Source organism: Dermacentor variabilis, chromosome 9, assembly GCF_050947875.1.
Source record: "Dermacentor variabilis isolate Ectoservices chromosome 9, ASM5094787v1, whole genome shotgun sequence".
NCBI classification, from domain to species: Eukaryota; Metazoa; Arthropoda; class Arachnida; order Ixodida; family Ixodidae; genus Dermacentor; species Dermacentor variabilis.
Window position 1 is genome coordinate 128,004,158 of NC_134576.1, and position 22,671 is coordinate 128,026,828.

The 22,671-nt window shown below is 44.5% G+C and overlaps 1 protein-coding gene across 3 annotated transcripts in view; it reads right to left on the reverse strand.

Annotated features, from left to right (window-relative positions):
• Positions 1-326: 326 nt before the first annotated feature.
• LOC142557458 (uncharacterized) overlaps positions 327-22,671 on the reverse strand; it is a 37,055-nt gene continuing 14,710 nt past the window's right edge. For all 3 annotated transcript variants that reach the window (XM_075669321.1, XM_075669320.1, XM_075669322.1), the window contains exons 4-9: positions 17,479-17,796; positions 16,484-16,527; positions 14,991-15,409; positions 13,348-13,568; positions 9,480-9,523; positions 327-3,597 (exon numbers count right to left, since the gene is read on the reverse strand). In XM_075669321.1, the coding sequence (XP_075525436.1) occupies positions 1,519-3,597; positions 9,480-9,523; positions 13,348-13,568; positions 14,991-15,409; positions 16,484-16,527; positions 17,479-17,796 (3,125 nt within the window). In that variant the 3' untranslated portion in view covers positions 327-1,518. The remainder of the gene's footprint in view (positions 3,598-9,479; positions 9,524-13,347; positions 13,569-14,990; positions 15,410-16,483; positions 16,528-17,478; positions 17,797-22,671) is intronic.

The window sequence follows — 22,671 nt, forward strand, 5'->3', positions numbered from 1 at the left end:
CATCCGAGTCTCGTTGCAACTACAGACCCTCAGCCAATGCCCTTTCTTTTGACAACTAAGGATGTTCCCTGTGTGCGACACTAAACAGAGTGGACAACATGTACTCGAGAACACATTAGGAGTCCTGGCTCAAGAACCATCCTCGAGGAAAGCCACTGGAACTCAACTGTGCTTCTGTGCCTGACCACCTTTGATAGCCGTTGTATGCATGTATTACCTGTTTATTTCACTTTTTCTTCCCCTTCCCCGAGTAGGGTTGCAAACCAGGGGCCAACTTGGTTAATCCCTGCACTTGTTATCTCGCAGTGCATAGAGGTAACGAAAGGTGCAATAAGCAGGAAAATCCAAACAGGTTTATTCAACAATTCCCACATATCCTTCCTCGATACAAACATCTGCAAAGATGCACACATACAACCATACAAAAGATCTGCAGTCTTGAGAAAAAGAAAAAGGTTTGCACCACCGTCACAACAAAGAATTAAACCATACAAATGTCCTTGCTCAGGACAAATAAATGAAAAGGCTGTGCTTTCACATGACACCCAGAAGTGATAAAGAGGGAAAACCAAAGAAAAGGCACTGCAATATCTTCAGTCTTTCAGGCATGGTTTTGGGCCTATGATCGACCTCTTGGAACCATTTTCAAGAAAAATAAAAGGCAGTAATTTAAGTGCGAGATAAGTTGCATAATATACCTACATAATTCATTGCTAATAAACTTTCATACGAACTCGGGAGTCTAGTTGGGTTTGGTATAATCCAAAAGCTGCTGCTTCAATGAGTACTGCTTGGGCTGTTGGTGCAAGCTTTTGGGTCAAGTAATGTTTTTAGGGAACGCAGTGTTAACTTGTCCAATGTCATGTCATTAACCTGCCCATTGGCCAATACTGTCGAATGCCAGTACTCACAAAACAACATACAAACTAAACATATCACTGCTTCTTTCATTAAATAAATAAAGATTGTCCACTGGACCTTTACGGAATGCGTCAGTCAGCTGTAGTTATTCCGTTTTTTGAGAAGAGCCAATCCGATATCTCTTGTGCATCTGCTGCTGTACTGCATGTTTCTTGCAGTGGATCCAAGATGCAGCATGTAGCAGCAGTGGACCCTAGTGGTAGGAACACCGTCTTTCAAGGATGCATTTCACATACTGATGAGCAGGTATGTTTATTTGGTTGCTTAGAGCATACTCTCCAATATATCCGACGCCTTCAAAGCATCACTCGAGTTTATATTGACCTGTTGTGCGTCACATTCCTGCGTCAGATCGGCAGAGCCGGCATCCATGGCACTGAACGTACCAGACAGCACTGGTGGTAAGATGCCATCGTTCTTGATCAGTATATGTAGAGTAACTGCTGGCTGTGGACTTGAGTCATTGGCAGCCATTGGGATCACTGTTTCTGTTGGCTTTGAAACAATGGCACTTACAACTGCACTGCCCGGCATCTCCAACAGGTTAAGCGCTTCGTAGGTGCCTACAGGGTCTGGAGTTTCAATCACGACAGGTACTTAACTTTCTGTTGCCTGCATAACAATTGCGTCGATAGGAGCTTCCTTGGGCTCTCCTGACAGGCCTAGTTCTTTGTTTTCAGTCAGTAGCCTGCCTGAAGTACCATTCTGAGGCAGCACATTGTGGGATTCAGCAGAGCTCAAAGGTGCCCCATCTGCTGCCTCTGACAGGTTTGACAGCTCGCTCACCGTACAGGACTTATCCAACACTTCTAATACCACGGTACCAATGTGCACTGCTAGCTCTTCAACATGGCTATCTTGCATAACTAAAGCCTCGAACGGCTGCGAAATGGTACTGTTGACATCAGTGGTCCCATTGGAAGAACTCCTGACCATATCTGCCATGCTTTCACTGCGAACTGGTTCCGGTGGGTGTGCCAAGCTGTCGCCATACACTTCAGATGAAGTATCAGAAGCAGTGTTGTCAGCAGGTGCTTGCTGCAACTCCAATGACTGGGAAGCAATTGTGATTTCAGGTTTAGCATCCACTGGTTTGTTATCACACGCTTCATCAGAAATCTTGACCAAGTCCACCATATTCCCACTCTGAACCTGTATTGGTGGCTGTGATGTGCTTTTGTCGTCCTGTTCACATGAAGCACGGGCAGCTGTGTTATCAGCAGGTGTTGCTTTCTGCAACTCCAGTGGCTGGAAAGCAATTGTGCCTTCAGGCTCAGCATCCAGTGGGTTGATATCACAGGCCTGATCAGATGACTCAGCCATGTCCACCATATTCTCACTCTGAACTTGTACGGGTGGCTGTGATGTGCTTTTGTCGTCCTGTTCACATGAAGTACGGGCAGCTGTGTTATCAGCAGGTGTTGCTTGCAAATCCAGTGGCTGGAAAGCAATTGTGCCTTCAGGCTCAGCATCCAGTGGTTTGATATCACAGGCCTGATCAGAAGACTCGGCCATGTCCACCATATTCCCACTCCGAACTTGTACGGGTGGCTGTGATGTGCTTTTGTCGTCCTGTTCACATGAAGCATGGGCAGCTGTGTTATCAGCAGGTGTTGCTTTCTGCAACTCCAGTGGCTGGAAAGCAATTGTGCCTTCAGGCTCAGCATCCAGTGGGTTGATATCACAGGCCTGATCAGAAGACTCAGCCATGTCCACCATATTCTCACTCTGAACTTGTACGGGTGGCTGTGATGTGCTTTTGTCGTCCTGTTCACATGAAGTACGGGCAGCTGTGTTATCAGCAGGTGTTGCTTGCAAATCCAGTGGCTGGAAAGCAATTGTGCCTTCAGGCTCAGCAACCAGTGGGTTGATATCACAGGCCTGATCAGAAGACTCAGCCATGTCCACCATATTCTCACTCTGAACTTGTACGGGTGGCTGTGATGTGCTTTTGTCGTCCTGTCCACATGAAGTACGGGAAGCTGTGTTATCAGCAGGTGTTGCTTGCAAATCCAGTGGCTGGAAAGCAATTGTGCCTTCAGGCTCAGCATCCAGTGGTTTGATATCACAGGCCTGATCAGAAGACTCGGCCATGTCCACCATATTCCCACTCTGAACTTGTACGGGTGGCTGTGATGTGCTTTTGTCGTCCTGTTCCCATGAAGTACGGGCAGCTGTGTTATCAGCAGGTGTTGCTTTCTGCAACTCCAGTGGCTTGAAAGCAACTGTGCCTTCAGGCTCAGCATCCAGTGGTTTGGTATAGCAGGCCTGATCAGAAGTCTCGGCCATGTCCACCATATTCCCAATCTGAACTTGTACGGGTTGCTGTGATGTGCTTTTGTCGTCCCGTTCACATGAAGTATAAACAGCAGTGCTATCAGCAGGTGTTGCTTTCTGCAACTCCGATGGCTGTGAGACAACAGCATCTGGTCTTGGCGGCGATGCACCAAACACATCCAATTCCTGCGTCGGAGTGCTACAGGGGCTGAAGAAAGGTGGAGTGCTTTCACCAATGGAGCCCATGCGTGGATCGTCCATGCTCGTCTGAGATTCGGCATCACGTACCACGATTTTCGAATGCTTTATCAATGATTCCACACACTTCTGCAAGTCCTCCTGGAACTCGGCCCTGAATTCCTGAATCACCATCCTTGCAAGACGAAGCAGGGTCTCATCCTGAACACAACAAAAATGTACCATTAGTAAGTCACCAATGTAGACTTAATCTTCTAAAAGGACACTAAGGAACAATGCTAGGTTAGTTAAGTCTGGTCAAGCATTCACTCAAGTCAGCTTGCATTTATTTAGCAGAAGAAGGCTAGTTTGTTTGTTTGCATGCATGCATGCATTTATGTATGTATGTGCCTGTGTATGTGCCTGTGTGTATTAGAACCTCGTTCATGCGGTTTGGAAGAATCCAGTAGAATAAACATACTAACCAGGAAAATGTACGATCCGAAGTAACTAAAATAAATTTCGACAAACTCAACATTGTTCACATCTACGGGATGCAAAGCGTCACGCGGACTGTTGCAGCATGAGACGCCGACATGCGTCAAGCTGGTGGTGTTCCGGTGGCCCGAAACATGTTCTGTTGTTTTTGGGAACCTGAAACAAAATTGAGCTGGTGGGCGACGCCAGATACCGCCAAAGCGAAACGCGATGCCCACATCGTGCCGCCTGCAACAGGGAATGACAGCGAGTTTGGATTATCACCTACTAGAAGCGTGCAGTACGCTACCAATGGCACTATGCACCACGCTCTGTGAAACAGATAAGCGAAGATGCTTCTCGCAGTAGGGTGGGCAGTGATAGCTGTGAATGCTATGTGCGACGCCACCGGAGAAGATTTGCTGGCACCGAAGCGAGAAACTGAGTGCACACCGGCATTTTCACGTGAGACAGGCGGGCGAGTATTGTGGTGAAGCTGCCGTGGTGGGCAGCAATATACTCTTCTCGATCACGTGAGCCTCGCGCCTTCTCTTGTTTACATGGGATCTAGCGGCCAGAAAACGTACCACACGATCGCAGTTTGGCAACGTACTGAATGTTGGTGCCGAAAAATCGTGCTTTCCGGGAATGTATGAACCCGTAAAATATGAACAAAACTCTATTGGGTCCTTTTTCTGAGTTCTTGATTGCAAACGTCGGTGGTGGCAAAACGTACGTAATGGGAACGTAACAAGGTTGTACTCTACTGTCCACATAGAAAATGATGAATTAAATGTCCTTTCTTAACTTTCAAGCCTGAACTGCAGTGCTGGTACATTAGCACAATGTCATGGATTTCAAAGTACTTTCATATGTTTCGACTGTTGAAAAAGTTATCAGAACTGAGAAGGTTGGGAGCATGGTTCTTTTAAAATGCAACATAATCCTTGTTTATCAATGAACTATCAACCAGTACTTAACAGGTGCAGTCCACATGTTGCAACAACACGAAGAGCATGGGAACTTCAAGCCAGTCACTAATCATATTTAATTTCTTTTCCAGCTGACCAACACTCCACTCTGACATTTCGGGTATTTGAAAAGTGTAATTTACCGGTTCCGCTTAACGTAATGTCCCCTCTTTAGTATCCCTTCATTAAACTCTTTCATTCTTGACTTCTTTCTACAAGCTGGCAAGAAATGGCTAACTACATCTGTAGACATTATTGCTTTAAGTCTATTTTTACTACACTAAATCTAAATCTGTCTGCAGCACGAATATAAAACGCTCTTACAGCACCTGTTGGAATTACTGTTGGTGTACTTACAGGTTACAATTAATTGCCTGGTCAGATGGGGAAATCTAGTGTTACTTAGCGAGTGTACTGTCACAGCGAGTGTCATTTTGGCGCCACCTTGCAACGTGGGAAAGGAAAAAGTCATCTGAAATTGAAGGCACTGTCGTAGAGTAAATAATGTGCTTACTCATAAGGCTCGCACTTTCTTTTTTGTATTTCTTGCAGGGTGCGATCCTTAAAAGTAAACTCCGGCAATCTTTCGACCATGTCAGGGTTATGACAATTTCATTGCCAAGACCCTCCAGTCATGCATTTGATAGTAGAATTTCTCCACAAATTTGAAAATGATTTTGAATAAGCAACAAAGCGAAAAAAATGAAATCGCAACCTGACCGAGCAGTCTAGCGAAACCCTTTGAGTTATGTAAACTCCGGCAGGCCAGTGTGTCAGACGCAAAAGACATGCCGGTCGCACCATCGCAGGTAACAGAAGCAGTGAAGAGCATAAGCTCAGCTGATTTGTGACCATGCTGCGCCATTGGCACAACGTCTTTGTTTGACAAGAGAGAGAGAGAGAGAGAGAGAGATGAAAGCTTTACTGATATATTGGAAGTGTTAGCCTGGATGATAATTATGATATACATAGTGATCACATACGCAACTCATATAGTCACACACACACATTAGAGATATTTACGAAGTTTCGTTAACCCTTTCAGTGTGTTGGATGATTTCAGCTCGTTTACGCGATACTGGTTAACACTGCTTTGGGTGAGCTCAGTCTGTGAACGGTGTTACGATCAGCCTGCGGGGGTGGCGCTTTGGAGAACTAGCGACGCCAGCAAAGTTAAGCAACCATGCACCTCCTTCGGAGAGCTGGAGACCACTGCAAAGTCAATCAACCAAGCGCCTCCTTCAGAGAGTCGGTGACGCCGGCAAGGCTAGCCACGTTCGGCGGACCAAGTATTGTTACTTGATTAGCTGTCGGCTTTACGGTCTACTTGGAGCAAGCGTACGCCTGGAAAAGGGTGTTTTGCAGTGTGTTTTTATGGGGCCCAGGATTTGTCACAGTCTGCTGACAGTTGCAGCGGCTACCTGAGGAGTTCACTCTGCAATCAAGAGATGCCAGCAGGGGTCAAGCGTGACAACCTGTCTACGAGGACCCGTTCACTTCAGTGTGTTCAGTGAAACCAAAGTGCGGAAGTGAGTGGGTGAATCCTCCCCTTCAAAGGTGGGACGACTACGATGACGCTAGATGCTCCCATTGGACAAAGGTTGGACAACAGTTTTCCTTCACCTAGGGATCTAGGGAGGACAGGGGGTTTTTAAGCAGCAGTTTTTGGCTGCTCGTCGTGCTTGTGTGCTTTGTACTTTGTGCTTGGGGCTTCGTGCTTCATCTTTCGTGCTCCATTTGGGAGTCATGCTGGACTGTTGAAATGTATCTCCTGTCGTAATGTAAATATTGTAAATAAATCCTGTACTCGTATAGATGCATAGATGCCAAACTTTCTCAGCTGTGTTGATTCAGTCTTGATATTCTACAACATAAATGGCGGCCATTTTGTCAGAAGTGGAGGGGTGTGTTTATTGCGGTTTTTGTCTTCTACTACATAAATGGCAGCACTTTGTCAGCCCTCAAAGACCACATTTTTGAAACTGCATGCTTACTGTGCCTTTTTTCTTGTTTCTAACTGTACAATTCGTGGCAATGACAAGTAGATAATCAGGGTGTCTACCAAGTTGACATTTCGAAATTCCCTGAGTTTTCCAGGTTTTCCCTGAGTGCCGTTGCACACTTCCCTGAGTGATACAGAACTATGTTTTATGTCAAGACGGGCTGAAACCATATCGCCTGATGCTGTCATTCTCTAGTAAGCAAATGAAAAAAATAAGAAAGCGATTTAATCCAATTTGAATACTAAGGAGTAGTGTTTATGTTATTCAAAAAGAGAATAGAAGGCAGGCGTTAGTAAAATGCACAGCAAATAAAAGTGTCTTCGAAAAAAATTGCAAATGAAGTCGGACATTCACAAATACGAATAAAAAGGAGATGCACATAGAAGAAAATACATTCGAATATGAGCTATTTCTATCAACTGATAGCAAGCTGCAGTGGTATGAGGCCCGAACTCTGTCACAATTGAGATTCTCTCTCAACCACTCGTAAGTCAACCTCAACTGTCCTGACATACTCTCAGCCCGCGCACGACGCCTGAGTGCTGTGTTTCACTGCTTTAAAGAGCTTATTTTGGCTTGGATGAGGGACACCTGCATCTCGGCATCAGCCAAAATTTTGTTTTTTGAGCTCAAACTTCTTCAAAACGGCGGCAGCAAGCTTCCTTTCCTGTTTATTCCTCAATGCATACATCATTTCTGTTCTTGTCCTCCTTCTGCCACTCGTTCACCCCAAGGACCATTTGAAGCATCTTGGCCAGTTGCACAGTCCACGACCGATTTTTAGAACTCCCTAGGGGTTGGAAAAACTTTCGAAAAATCGGCCAGTTGGAAAAAAATAAATACGTGTCATTTACTGCCCTTAGGCACTCAAACCGCGACAGACACGTTTGAAAACGCTCTGAAGGCCTGTCGGTACGCATATTAGGCATATCAGCGCTCTACTGTGACAGGAAATACAGGGTGCACGCGTGTATAATTAGGGATGCACATTGTGTTCCGTGCCAATAGCCCTTTCCCACGCTTGTTATGCTTCACTGCAATATTTCTGCGTATGCTTCACCATGTAACATTTCTGTACATAGGCGAAGCTGACTTTCGGGAAACGGCATTATGCACAGCACCATGTTTTCTAAGTTCCTAAGCCAATGACGAGGACCACAAATTCGGAGTCCGTGCCATTGCTGACAGCAGCTAATTCTTTCAATAAAAAACTCGGCATCTAACGGCAAGAAGCTTCATAGCGAACGTCGAAGCAGCTAGGCCTAGCGTTGCCGCAATGGTGGCAACGGCTGCCAGTGGATCTACGTGCGAGAGTGCCGGTTCGAGGTGGCGAAGTAATCAAAACGGCAGCGGTGGTACCTTTGATTATTGCCGTTTCGGACCCGCGGTCACGGCAAAACGCCTGGAAAATCGGACGGCGAAGAGTTCTTGTGTCCGAAATTTCACACGTTCTGATACGTTGACTCTATGGGTTACGTGGCGGTGCCGCGAAGCCGTTCGAATTATCGGGAATCCGGAAAGTCGGTCGTTGACTGCATACTGGCAACTCCTCCAGCCGACGAAAACACGTCAAAGATGATTCATTACGATTTCTGTCTGTTACTCGAGCCAGCATTACCGCGACTTTCGACCCTTTCAGTAAAATTGGCGCTAATTTTCCCTGATAGAGGCCCAAATTCCCTGAGTTTTCCCCGACTTTTTCCAGACTACTCAAAACCCCTGAGAATTCCCAGTTTTCCCGGTTGGTAGATACCCTGATAATATTACACAGTGAACACGTAAAAATGAGATTTGCAAGCTAAACACATGAAGCAAATTGGTTGAAAAATATTTAGAAGGGTTTTCGATGGAGCGAAGTTGAAAAGAACCAATAAAATAAAAAAACCAAAAGTCACTTTTTGTTAATTAAAATATTGAAAGGCTTAAGGGGTTAAGTCTTCTGGGCTGCAAGAACATCAGCAGTGCTTTCGTGGCACTACCACCTGGCAGGTGACAATGTCATCAGCACCAGCTCTTCTAAGCTGTCAAACAATCATGACAGCTACAATCCCATCGAATTCAGTAGCCATAAATCACCATTCGCATTAAACCCGCTGCCACAAAAGCAAGCGCCTAACACAGCACATCGTGCTGCAACATGAAGATAAAAGGTAACCCTAACCACTGATTTGATGCGTGCTTTCTATTTTGGCTTTCTCACTTCTCAAAAATGTGTTTCGCCTACTCACTATAAGATGTTGTGGAGCGCTGCTTTCAGCATTTGTTTGCCAATTTGTAGAGCGCACCATACCTTAGGAAGAATGCTGATGACAGTCCAAAGCACTGACCAGTGCATTTTACATCAGCGTGGTACAACTACTGCTGATCGTTCACCTTGAAATATAACGCAAGTCACGTATTGGTAACAAGAAATAATGTCAGAACATAGCAAAGCATGCAGATTTTGCACATGTAAGCAGCATCACATAACGCGCATGACACGTCAAGGTATGAAGGACCAGACACCTTCCTAAACAGCGAGCGCTAGACCGAGTGGATGACGAATTAAGTGCACTTGCTTAGAGTGGCAGTAAATTTGCCTGGCTGACAGGAGTATAACTTTCGAAAAACAAAGCACCATTTAAGTCAACAAACGCGCTGCATTACTACTCACACTATGTCCAGGTGAAATGCAAGGCGCAGCAGCATTAGCCAGTCCTGCAAAGAGCAGTACAGAAACAAAAGACATCTTAGTATAATCACCTTGCAGACGGCACCTATAGATATATAGTTATTGGGGAGAAGAGAAGGTTGGTAGCTACTGACATGGTATACTGGCATACTGGCATGGTATACTAGAGTCTGTAATACAAAACAATATCTTGACCGAATTAATGCACCTAGACACTACCGGTGGTTACGAGCTCACTTGTATCCGATTCCCGTGCTGCGCATTACAAAAAGCAGCCGTAATCTGTTAGAGGTCACTTATAACATACAAAACCATGTTTAAAATAGTAATAGCAATAATAATCACAATGTCTATGAAGAATACATGTTGTTTACATTTTGCTCCCATTGTGACTGTTACCTTGTCATTTCACTATCGTGTTTACATACATGGACTAATAAGACGGGGTCTAGCCTCGCAGTATGAATGAAAAGATTTAAAGCTGAATTACAAAATATTCTTAGGCACAATTGCTATTTAAAGCCCACCAGGGATGCTTGCATGCACACAAGAATGAAACAGTGCAAACTCATTAAAAGTTAAAGACTGTTACGGCACTGCTTTAAGGGGGAACAAGGCACTTCAAAGAACTTTATTTTTTAAACAATTTGAATAAAATTTGCACGGTTAATGTATTTTCACCAGCTGGTCTTAAAAGTGAAATAATTTTTGCCTATGATAAATATTTTTTATAATATCCAAAATAGGATGCTCTTCGTTTAGGGCCTAATTAGCAAATTAACAGCAACTCGCATGGCAACGTACAGCAAACTGGATCGACTCTGACTGTTCATAGTGTGTTGTAAGCTATAAATGGTTGTTTTAGGCCCATTTTGAAACAAAGTTATAGCTTGTCAAACTTAGTCATAACAAATGCTCGACTTGATATTTTTCTATTATCAAGGTGGGCATTTTTATGACCAAGTTTGACAACATATAATGATTTATAGCTTACGACACACTGTGAACATTCAGAATCGATTCAGTGTGTCGTATGTTACTGTGCAAGTTGCTGTTAATTAGCTAATTAGGCCCTAAACAAAGAAACTCATTTTTTGGATATCATTGAATATCGTAAAAAAATAACTGCATTTCTGAGATCAGCTGGCAAAAATAGATTAACTGTGCAAATTTCATTAAAATTGTTTTAAAAATAAAAAAATAATTTAAAGTGCCTCGTCCCCCCTTAAAAGTGGCTTTCGCTCAGGAACAACTCAGGTTTCCCTATTAGAATAGTACAGGTAAAATGCGGAAATTCTCTCAGACAACTGCTCAACCGATTTGAACGAAATCCGTAGCATTCAATACATCTGAATTGTACCGACTGAGGAAGCAGAAATTTCATTTTTGGTCTCATAGTATCTACAAAAAATTGCCAAATATCACCCAACTAAAGAAAAAGAACTTATGGAAATACAGTAAACCTTTTATATCTAAGTGAACGGGACAGCGAAAAAATTCAACATAAGTGGTAATTCGATAAAAGTGACTTCATAAAATCTTTAAAAGAAAGAAAGGAACAAAAAAGGAACTGAACTAGCACAGCTCTACAAAAGTCTATTAAAGGTGTCACGCAAAGGATTTTCGATCGCGATCGAGCCAGATTGGAATCGAATTTCTTGGTAGCGATTAGCTCCTTTGCTCAAGATGCAGGATGGAGCCAATATGGTCTTGGTTTGGGTGGCCTTGAACCCGCCAGGCCCATAGAAGATGGTTCGGAATCACATTTGTTGGATCCTTTGTGCAGTATTTACACAGCGCCACTGCTCGCCGCTGATAACACAAGGGCGCGGCATGCAAGAGAGGGTGCGCGCCAACGAAAAGGATCGCTCGCTCACTCGGTGTGAGCGAGACCCCCGAATAAAAGTAAGAGTAGCGACAATCTTTTTACCTCAGCACCCGAGCCAACAAGCGGGGCCAGGTGAGGGGATCCGGGGCTTACGCGCATCTTCCTGTTGGAGTGGAGTTGTGTGGTTGCACTTGCGCAGTTTCCGTGGGAACAAGTGCGCAAGCGTTTGCACACAGAGTGCGCAAGCGTTTGCAAGCGTTTGCGCACTGCTGGCAGCACCTTTCTTGTTCTGGGTACTTTTTTTTTTTTTTTGTGACTTGCGCTGGCGTCATTACTCTTGGTGATGGTGTGTAGCTTTCAGGGTGCACCTTGTACCCGAGTTGAAGATACGACTCGTGTACGAGCGGACAATGTTGTGAACGATGTGTACAATAACGGCAAACACTGGCTACGCAGTGCACCTACGTTTATTCAAGGTTCAGCACCACTGATCGAGTTCCGTGTCACTTTCAGTTGCTCCCCATTCCCAGAGACAGTTGTCGTGCAGTGCATGCATTGTGGTAGGTAACATTGGCGAAAATTTCCTTTTTTTTCCCCTCTCTCTGCGAATTTCTGATCTTGAAAGTGAAGAGGGCAGGGGACCTGACAAGGGCAGGACTTACACGAGTAAATACGGTATTTAGATAAGTTCTCCTGAGGTTCACCAATCACCTACCTGTGCCGTCTTGGACTGACCGCCAACCCGCATTGTGATCAAATGTGGTGCGTGGAACGTAGGCATGGACGTGGAAATGTGGAAAATGTGGAACAAATTTTGTTGGAATGTACGGATTAGAAGGACAAGAGAACTTGTTGTTTCAGTAGAACAGGCACTGTTTCCCAAGAGCCATTGGATCTAAGGAACAGTGCTTCGTCCCGCACCTTCTCCTTCAAAGCAACGAGCACATTTTTTAAAGACATTAATTGACAAGCCTGTTCACATGAACACCAGCCACCTTTGTCTTGCCTGCACATACCATGATTGTCAATTTTCTTGCTACTTTCCTTTCCCATCCTCCTCCTCCTAGGTTCTTTCTCTCTCCAATCCCTTTCCCTACACAAAGTAGCATGTAGGTACCTACACAGACGCCCACAGAATTATTGACATTTCAATGAAGAGCTCTCTCTCTTTATCTGCTCACTGGGGTAAAGCTTCCTCTTCAGAGTTTGTACAGAACACCAGATTCAAAATTCAACGACTATTCAAGGATGCCAAAGGCCAAAATTCAAGGAGGGGAAAACAAACCTGATTCACACAATTCATACACATACATGGGAAAATAGTAAAATCTCCTTTTTGTGAGCTGCAGTTTCTTGGAGCTAAGCAGCTGCTTATTTGGACCCACACTTCAAGCTCATCAGGTGGCTTTCAAAGTTGACTTTCTCTTTGTAATGCTGTCTTTTGCCTTCAAACATGATAGTTAGCACTGTCTGGCTTCAGCCAAAGACACTCGTTGTGGTAAAGCCAAATGGCTGAAACTTACTTTCTGCCAGGGCTCGGAAATGGAGCCATGATGGCTGCGGTGTGAACCAACTAGCAAAACAAAAATAATGGCACAGTTTGGTCACTTTACCCAGCTTTCCCATTGTAATGATGTCAATTGCCTTCTAGCACGATAGCAGTGTCTGGCTTCAGCCAAAGACACTCGTCATATCAAAGCCAAATGGTTGAAACTTAAATTGCAGTGTGAACCAACTAGGAAAAAAAATATTTAGCATAGGTGGTGGGGGCAAGCCACATTGCATAGCTTAGCGACACTCCGAAAAGACAATATCTAGGATAGTTTCCAGAGAGACAGTGTCCATGGCATAGCCCCAATGCGAAGTTTGTTACTTTGAATGTTGGGAAGTCGCCTCTAAATCAAGTTTTAGAACATTTATTTTCAAGGAGTTTTAAGGGCCCTTGAATCTCTTCCCCCCCAAATTAAAGGGTTATCAAGGTGTACAAACCCTGCCTCTTAAGCCTCACACAAATTGTCCAACCTGATTTTGTGGTGACTACTTGAGGTTCCTCTACAAGCTGCTCGGGTCGTCGCTCGAATGAAGGACCAGCTGCTGCTTGGTTTGTACCAGCTCCATCAGTTTCTGGCTGCGATGCAAAGTTCTCCGTGACGTGGCACAGTTCTGCAGGCACAGTTCGGCGTGACACGGAACAGTCGGCACGGTTCCCTGACATGCTCTCCAGCAGGGCACCTTGCTGCTGGCTGCAAAATAAAGCATGCAATCAGGAAGCACAGAGCAACACCACAGTTCAAGTAGTCTTCAGGCCTGCACGGAAAAAAAAAAACACACTGGACGAGCTGGTCTCATTGTTCGTCTTTATTTTGCAAGTTTTCGCTTGACGAGTTGAGCTTGCCTTCCATCCTTAAAGGGTTAACGAAACACTCAAGTAAAATATTACCCCGAGTTAGATCCGATAGACTATTCACCTAGAAGTATGCCATTGTTTTCTGCATGCCAATATATCACCTAAGGTCCCACTGTTGCTCCCTAATTTCAACTGCCCGCACCAAGATGGTGCTCAATGTGAATTGGCCATTGCTGATGTCGCATGAGAGGTACCTAGTCCACAACAAGAGGCGCAACTCCCAGCTTTCCCTATTCGCCATTTTTTTCGCCTACAAACGCTCTGTTCTCACTACGCATGACGATTCCTTATCACAGAAGCCTAATCTTTTAATTTAGTGTCCCTTTAATCCTCCTCTTATTGTGAAATTAACAGGAAAAGAGTTTTCAAGGAACACTCAATTAGTTTATACTGACTTAATGTCTCTCTTTAGTGTTCGTTCAAGGAGGCACTCACAGGTGACTTTCGACTTGCTATCTTCCTTTTTGCGTGTGTGTGTTTTAAGTGACGGTTCAAAACTTCTTAACCCTAGAGAACACACTGGCAAGCTAAGAGCGCCCTGAACAATTTACTACACTGCTACTTTTTTCTGACCAGTTTCAGATTCAGCACCCGAGAGGCAGGCCTGTCATAACGTCATGATATGCTAACTTGCGTCATTCCTGCAATGGCTGCCGCTGCCACTGCACATGGGCACAGCCAGCAGGCATGCATGCAGCACTCTTTGTTTATTTTTTCACAAGCAATGTTGTCATGTGAAGCCTTACTGGCACACAATATTGGAAAATTTTGCTATGTGTCATAATGTCCCAATAATGTCGAGTGTGGCAGAGTTCCAATGCTTCTAGAGCAACTGTACTATAAAATTTAATAAAATCTTACAAGTGCTTCCCAACCTTGATACTTTCCAAGCGTCAAGCTTTTACATGCAAGATGCGTGTGGAAGAGCTCCCACAAATTTGAAGATGCATGCCAGTACTCTTTTAAAAGGGGCGCTAAAGGGAAACATTAAATCACATGGGTTCTCAAACTGGGTTCCGTGAACGGCATCTTAGGGTTCTGCAAGCAGTCAGAGCCCATCTGTCCCTGGGCGAATTTGGCCCCATCCTGTTTTTCCACATCCAGTTCCGCAGTGGCTGCCGGATATTTACACCATCTGAAACTAGGCTTCTTCCGTGGCCAAAAGCTTTTGTTGCAGTTGGCCTTCAACCCACACTGCTCTGTCATCCTCAAGACATGCACAAGAAAGTGGCAAAGTGGGGATCAGGCTACAACTTGCCTGCGCAGGTCGTCGGCTGATGCTCTCACACCGATGGAGGCTGCTTTGATGCCGAGGCTCTTGGCAAACTCGTCGGGGCCCAGGCACTGTACATTATCTGGCGGCCGCCCTAGCCAGACAAGGTCGCAGTGGACAACATCATCTTTACGACCCCGGCTTCCAACCATGTAGTTGAGGTCGACCTTGTCTCCCTCATGTAGCACCTCGCCGAGGTTATCCAGAACAACCTCACCGTCCTTGAAGAAGCAGTCGTTTGTGAACTGTATGTCACGTGTGCCTTCTGCCTCTTTCACTCTGACCGTGGCGATGCAGTCTAGGACTTGGACAACTGTTCCTTTCACGCAGGGATAGATAGAGACAGAAGGTTCTGCGGTGCGTGCCATGGGCGCGGGAAACCTTGGCACTTCTTCTGCACTGGCCTGTGAAAATGCATATAATCTCCACTCAGGTTCTTGAATCACCAGGAAGCCATAGCTAAAGCCTTAAAACCCAGTGTTAAAACATCAAAACTAAAAGCTGTTTCACACGCAACTGGAGCGGCGAAAAATAAAAATGAAATAATAAAGTCACTGCTGCTGCTTGTGTAGTACAGCCATTTTTGTTGAAAGCATACACATGCGTCAGCAGCAGCGAGATTTCCATCAGAACGCAGTTTTTAAAGAACAGTACTTTTGTGCGTCCTTCTGAAACCGAGTTTTGCCATCAACTGGATGCAAAAAGGAAATTGTTACGTTACTAGGGTCAATATAACAATAGTTAACAAGTTCTACTTAAAATTTTGGTGTTTTGTACCAGTGTCACATTGTAATTTCTGATCACGATTCACAATGAGCACTGCTGCATGGTCCAATGATCCGAATCGTATTTGGGAGGGCTCAAGCACATCAGGTATCATTAGCAGGTCCAAAGCGCTTATCTAATTTGTCTAACATACTGTATATAAATGCTTTTACACATGCATTTATTGGGCTGCTCTAATTTTTCGTTTTTAGCGTTTTCCACCACACCAAGCTAGAAGGTGCACACGTCAGCCTACGACTGTCATTGAGGGGCATGACTGCAATGCACAGGTTGCGATAATCTGGATCCAGATCGAGCGAGAATGCGATCACTAGTGACCATGTAGCAGCACTCTATCTGGGTCGAGCTCAATCCGGACTGGGCCTGATCACAATCTCCTGTGAACACCAGTATCATGAAAGTACCATAAAAAGTTGGCAAGTATGCTGCTGTTTGAAGACTGTGTTTTCACACAACCACTGAGAAATGAATGACAGATTGAAAGTGGTTAGGTGCTAGGCCTGGGAAGCCATTCAATGAAGCTGGCGAAGGTAGAAGCAGGGGTAGGGGTGGGGGTCACTGCCAGAAAGGAAGCCAAGACACAGGCATTTCTCGGCTCCCAAAGCGCATGCGTGGAACATGGAAATACACGTTTCTGTAGGCCATGCCAGGGAGGTCTGCAGGAATTAGACGCAACACGTATGTGCTCTTACATTTAAAACAGCGCACGCACCAGTCTGCTTCGGTTTGGTGGTTCCTGGAAGACGAAAGCAGCAGTTGAGGCTGTGGAAATTCCACACAGACCCTCAACGAGAAAAACACTTGGCTATATGTAATATTGTCACGAAGCTTAAGGCTACTACACCTTAACCCCCATTTGTAACAACATGACAGTACAGTAATGTAGGGAAAACACAGGGAAGATGTAAATTCAAGACGATGAGCAAAATGAGAACAAGGTAAAAGCACATAGTCACATAGTAACCACATAGTAATGTGACATTTATACATGGCACTGCTTTAAAGGAGTACTAAAATAATGCTTTCAACTTGACATTTTTTTAAAAGCTATAGAAGGCGCAAGCTCTCACAATCCTCCAAAATAGCGATAATAATTAAGAGTACCTACATATGTAGTTTATCGCAACACTTGTTCTAAGAGTGTGTGTATAGTAAGTTATGAGACCAAATCAAATGTCAATCTAATAGTGCCAGAAGCGAATCAAATATTGAATACTTTTCGCATGATGAACAGCCATTTTTCACAGTTGATATGAAACCATGTTCACATACTAGTATTCAGAACATTAGCAAGTGTCTGTCACTACATTGCTCGTTATGAAGAATTGTTCATTGAAAGCAGAAACGGAGCATTAGGTAGATATAACTAGTTGGTTTGCATAAACAGGACCGATACCTATATGGCCAATAAAGTCCGGCACCCTGAATGACATAAGTTGCTACGCTATAGAAGTTCTTGTTTTATCCCAATACTATGACCTATGGGGATGAAATTTATTGTGCCTTTGTGCCATTTTTACGTTTATTGTGCACCCTTGATGCTTTAAAATATTCAAACACTATTTAAGAAATATTCATATTTACATATAGTGCCAGTCTAATTCAAAGACCGAATCGAACATGTCACTAGGCGTTTCATTATTCGAAACGTTCAAACATTCGCACACCCCTACTTGTTTCTACTAACCTGCTTTGGTACTTGGGAGGCGTTTCTTGTCAGGTGGCTTATGGCTCATTGATGCATCGTTTTTAGTGGATGCATGAGGCCCTGCACAGGTGTACACCTTGTCGTCTGAGCCTACGACAATTGTGCCGGGAAACTGTCTTGCGACCAACCGTATGGTTTCGACTGTTGCACCGAAACGGCCCCGGACTGATGGCGGGAGCTGCGAGAGGATGCCTTGTAGCCTGGCAAGAGGCATGCCCTCCTTGGCTCGCACAGCATTGTTGAGATGCGCCAATATGCGGTGCAGTGCGGTGTCATCATCGTGCTTGGGCGCAGTAGCTGAAACATTTTTAAAAAATCATATCTAGGCTCCTGCCTTTTTTGCATGCACTTTCGTTTTTGTTGCCATGTTTCTGCAATCGCTGTGGCTGCCAAATGTGAACACAACCAGGAGAAAAGAAAAAAAGAAAGCAAAAAAAAACAAACAAAAAAACCAGTAGCACTTGTTTATTTCTGATTAGCAACATCATACCTAGCTACACTACGTCAGCACATTTTAATCTCTGCCATGACATCATTTCAAGATCAACTGTGGTATTTACTTGCCGAGTGTCATCCTTCCACGTGCAAGAAGCGGCTGGTACAGATTCCAGAACTTCGAAAGTGCGTGACGGTACTACTTCGAACGAACGCGCAGATTACGAACATGAATTCAAGCTTTGCCCAGGATGGTGCAAAACTATTGTGTCATGTATGCATGCATTCTCTTTTAATGACCACCAACATCAAATGTTTCGTGCATAAAACTAAATCTAAGATTTTTTTGCTACAGGTGCTCTACAAATCGGGGGAGAAAAGAAAAAAGCTTTTTCACAAACTGGAAAAATAAACTTGATTGATTGACTGATTGATGTATAGTTGCAACATCAGAAAGGTAGGCAGGGGAATCTACACTCACGGGAATCTTTCTTTGGAAATCAGGGGAAAGCTACAGGGGCGGAGCTTCTGCACCAAGTAGTCCGGCAGCATTTGACAGCGCTTCTGGTCTCTTGAAATGGATACTGAATCAGCCTAGCTTCCACGTGAGCAAACACAAAAGTTAAAAGCGTAGAAATAAGTCAAATTGTAACACTCAATGCCGTATTTTGCCTTATTTTGCTATCATAAATAAGATAATAATGTTTTCTCTTGTCCAGGTTAAACTAACGCAGATTAGAATGTGGGACTTTTTTCAGGCTTGCTGTTCCTTGCACATGCTTTGCCTTTGTAGTTTTCCTTTCACTGTCACGGAAAGTTGTCCACGAGTATAACAGACCCACACAATCTTCATTGATGTAGGGACATACTGTTATACAGCGTGAAGAGAATTAAAGAGAAGGAAGACTCCAAGCAAAATTTATTTTAAAACCCGACGTTTCGGAGCCTGAGAGGCTCCTTCTTGAGGGGTGAGATGGCATGAGGCATAGCAGAGCTCATATGTGTTTTGGGCAGTTGGAAAGGCGTGCAGGCATTTTTCGTAGACCTCGAGCGTAAATGACAGGAAGTGTTCCTGATGAGCAATTGATGTTCGTCAGGAAACAGAAATACATGCAGATCCCACACTCAGCGAATCGATGTAAGCGAAGCTTTGTACAGTGTTTGCTTTGACTGGTGATAATTAGCGGTGACGTTGGCAGTGAATGCGTAATTTTTTTTCAGCGTTTAGTCTAATACGCGAGCAGTGAGTTAATGTTAAACGTTACCTTGCATGCACCACTGCTGTTCGTCTACATAGTGCACAGAACACATAAGGAGACATGTTTGCTAGAGGCATTGTGCGTCACTGCTCATAATCTCTGAAAGTTGAGCACTACCATTGCCTCACATGGCACATCGCATTGTAGCAGAAGTGTTAAATTTTAATTGAATTATGGGGCTGTACATAATTCAATTCATTTTATAAAACTGTATGTATACATTGTATACATACATCCACAATCTGCACCATGTTTCGCTGCCTAGCAAAGACACTATTGTTCCGCACAACCCTTCTTTCGGGTCTGGTTTTCCTTGACGCCGAGTGCATGCTTTGGAGCCATTTTGCCACCATGTGTTTACGTTCTCCTTTTGCATAAGTAGCCAGCACTGTTGAGACGCCTGCTCCAAGTGATCTCTTCAGGCTATGGATGACTGTCATGTTTACACTATCACAGCCCAGCCTGCGACTTCCACCGCCCAGCACCTGCATTTTCGTTGCATAGGAAAGCAAACACCGCACGTACCATACACACAAACTATGCATTCCGGCCCGCACCCTCCCCGGCCGGGATGGATGGATGGATGGATGGATGGATGGATGGATGGATGTTATGAGCATCCCCTTTGGAACGGGGCGGTGGGTTGCGCCACCAAGCTACTGGGATACGTAGAGTTACTGTATATGCTACCGTAGGTAGCAGAGTTGCGCGTAGGTCCGCCATCTTGCCTGGGAAGCAACCAAGTCTATGCGGCGAAGCCGCACTCCGTTTTTGCAGGCGACATGTCTAGCGTATCGTCGATCGACCGTGGGCGCTTTTGCATCGCTTGTGCACCGCTTTTCCGCCAAATCGCAAACAAAGCGCATCGAAACAGCTGACTTGATTAGATTGTGAAGAAAAAGGCGCTGCCCTTTTTTAGCGCGCGGCGTAAGATGCAGCGCGTATATTGGTTCTTCTTTGGAGTTGCATTCACCTGTGCACTTTCTCCGCCCTAATAACGTATGGGCACTCGCGTATCTAATAATAATAATAATATTTGGGGTTTTACGTGCCAAAACCACTTTCTGATTATGAGGCACGCCGTAGTGGAGGACTCCGGAAATTTTGACCACCTGGGGTTCTTTAACGTGCACCTAAATCTAAGCACACGGGTGTTTTCGCATTTTGCCCCCATCGAAATGCGGCCGCCGTGGCCGGGATTCGATCCCGCGACCTCGTGCTCAGCAGCCCAACACCATAGCCACTGAGCAACCACGGCGGGTATCGCGTATCTAGAACAGATTGTGTATTCTATATACGCCGATCAGATGCAGCATTCGTGAACCGCGACGGTAACGATTAGATCGCACCGAATAAACTTAGGGAATATGGTGATGTTATTTCATAGATTCCGCAAATCCTACAAAATTTTCGTGCGAAAAAGCTACTTCACAAAGTAGTATAAGGTTCGAAATAAGATAGCGTATTAAAAACTGGACAAACTTTAGTAATTGAGGTAAACAGATACTTTAATAACTTTCCTTCGCTTGAATACTGCTTGGCACTCAGGTTTTGTTTCAACAGAGATAAATACGCTACTAAGAGCAGTGCAGTGCTCTTTTAGCATGTAAACAGTAACAAAAAGCACCGAGCCGCAACGCAATAAAATCACAATGCGAATTTCAGAGAAAAAAACAAACACTAGTATATGCGCGTGCAAATATTTTGATATAGTGAGCTTTATCAAGTGGTGCTCTTTTACAAAGGGAACTGTACTAAATATAATGAGGCTCCTACTTGCTTATGTGCCATAGCTCTCAACATGTAGCCAGTCTAAAATATTACTGGTCAATCAATGACCAACCATTGATATTTCGACTCTGGTACCCCATTAGATCTTGTGTAGGAACATATCCATCTACCAGCAAGCAATGGTTATCAGCTACACCTGCAAGTGTGATTTCATTATGTGCCTTTTCACTGCAGGGATTCCAAAAGTAGCCTTCTGTGGGAGTGTAGCGAAAGTTTTTCTCACAGGATTGACATAGCTACATTATAGGGAATAATTCAAAACACAGTCAGGCCCTTACCGTATGTTAAATGACGACATTCATTCCTCTTGCATCCTGGTTCACATAAGCTGTAGTAGATTAAATATCTTTACTTAGTAGTAACCTCTTTGATATTCAGAAACAACCCAAGCAGTGCATAATCATGAAAATGTGAGGTGGCTTTTTTACGACACTTCTGTGAAAGCAGTGTGGTGCATCACATGCAGAAAACTGGTAATTCCAGCTAAATCTCCTGTATAACTCTACGTGCTTCCATTATTTAAAAATATGCAGACTTGCAGTAGCTTTTAATATTCCAGCTGTGAATTTTTTTAGCACAGCCCAAAAAGCACGTAGCTGTTAGTCAAGCAATTTCATCTCATACACACTTGACGCAATAGGCAGTTGGCTGAAAATTTGTTTGTTCAGGTGTCTTTACCTGAACACCCTTCACTAGTTTTACAAAGGAAGAAAAACAATTACTGCAGTAAGGTGTCACGAGGCAGGCCGACGAAACAAACGTGAGATGCGCTGCGCACGTTGCGTTGTTGCTACGCAGCTAGCACGCACGTGGACAGCGAACGGCAAGATCGGCCGGATTGGATTTGAATTTGACTGGCGACAACTTGTGTCAATCCAGTTCGCTGCAGCGGCGGCGTCGGGAAATACAAAAATTGGCCCGAACATCTGCTTCTCCGCAATGCACGGTTGCTTGGCTACCACGTGATGACGTTCTGCCAATAGAGGCGCTAGCGGCGTGATAAAACAGACGCGCAACTCTGCTACCTGCGGTAGCACATACAGTAACTCTAGGGATACGCATAGGCGAGCGCCATCTGGTGGTGTTGCAAGAAACCCAGCAGCACGCGCAGCAACACCATTACAGCAGCGTCCGGAAACTCGGGAGAAGAAGCAAAGATTCAAAACGTCGGGTCTCAAAATAAATTTTGGTTGCAGTTTCCGTTCCCTTTAACGCAGTTGTCCCTAACCAGGCAGATATCTGCCGAATGTTTACCTATGCACGTGAAAAGAGTCTGGAAGACCCCTAAGAAACGAGCACCCTAACACAAATGCTACACTGTATATGTATATATAAAGAAGATGAAGAGAAGAAGACGACGACAAACAAGTATTATCGAAGTGTCAGTTGGCACCTGCCAAGGTTCAGAGTGAATGAAGCCCTTTCCTGTTTAATGTGATGAAAAAATGTTCTGCAGGAGAAATATTCAGAAGCACCTTGGAACATTCTCCATGCAGATGATAGTGTTTTTTGGCCAACACTGAGAGTGCTAAGTGAAGTACTTCAAGTTGCAGGGCTCAAAGTCCAAAGGCAACGCACGGACCACGAGGGTCACCATAGTGAAAGGCTCAAATTTTATTGCAACCATGTCCAGTTCTTTAACCTTAATCTAAGTACACGAGTGTTTTTACATTTCACTCCCATGAAA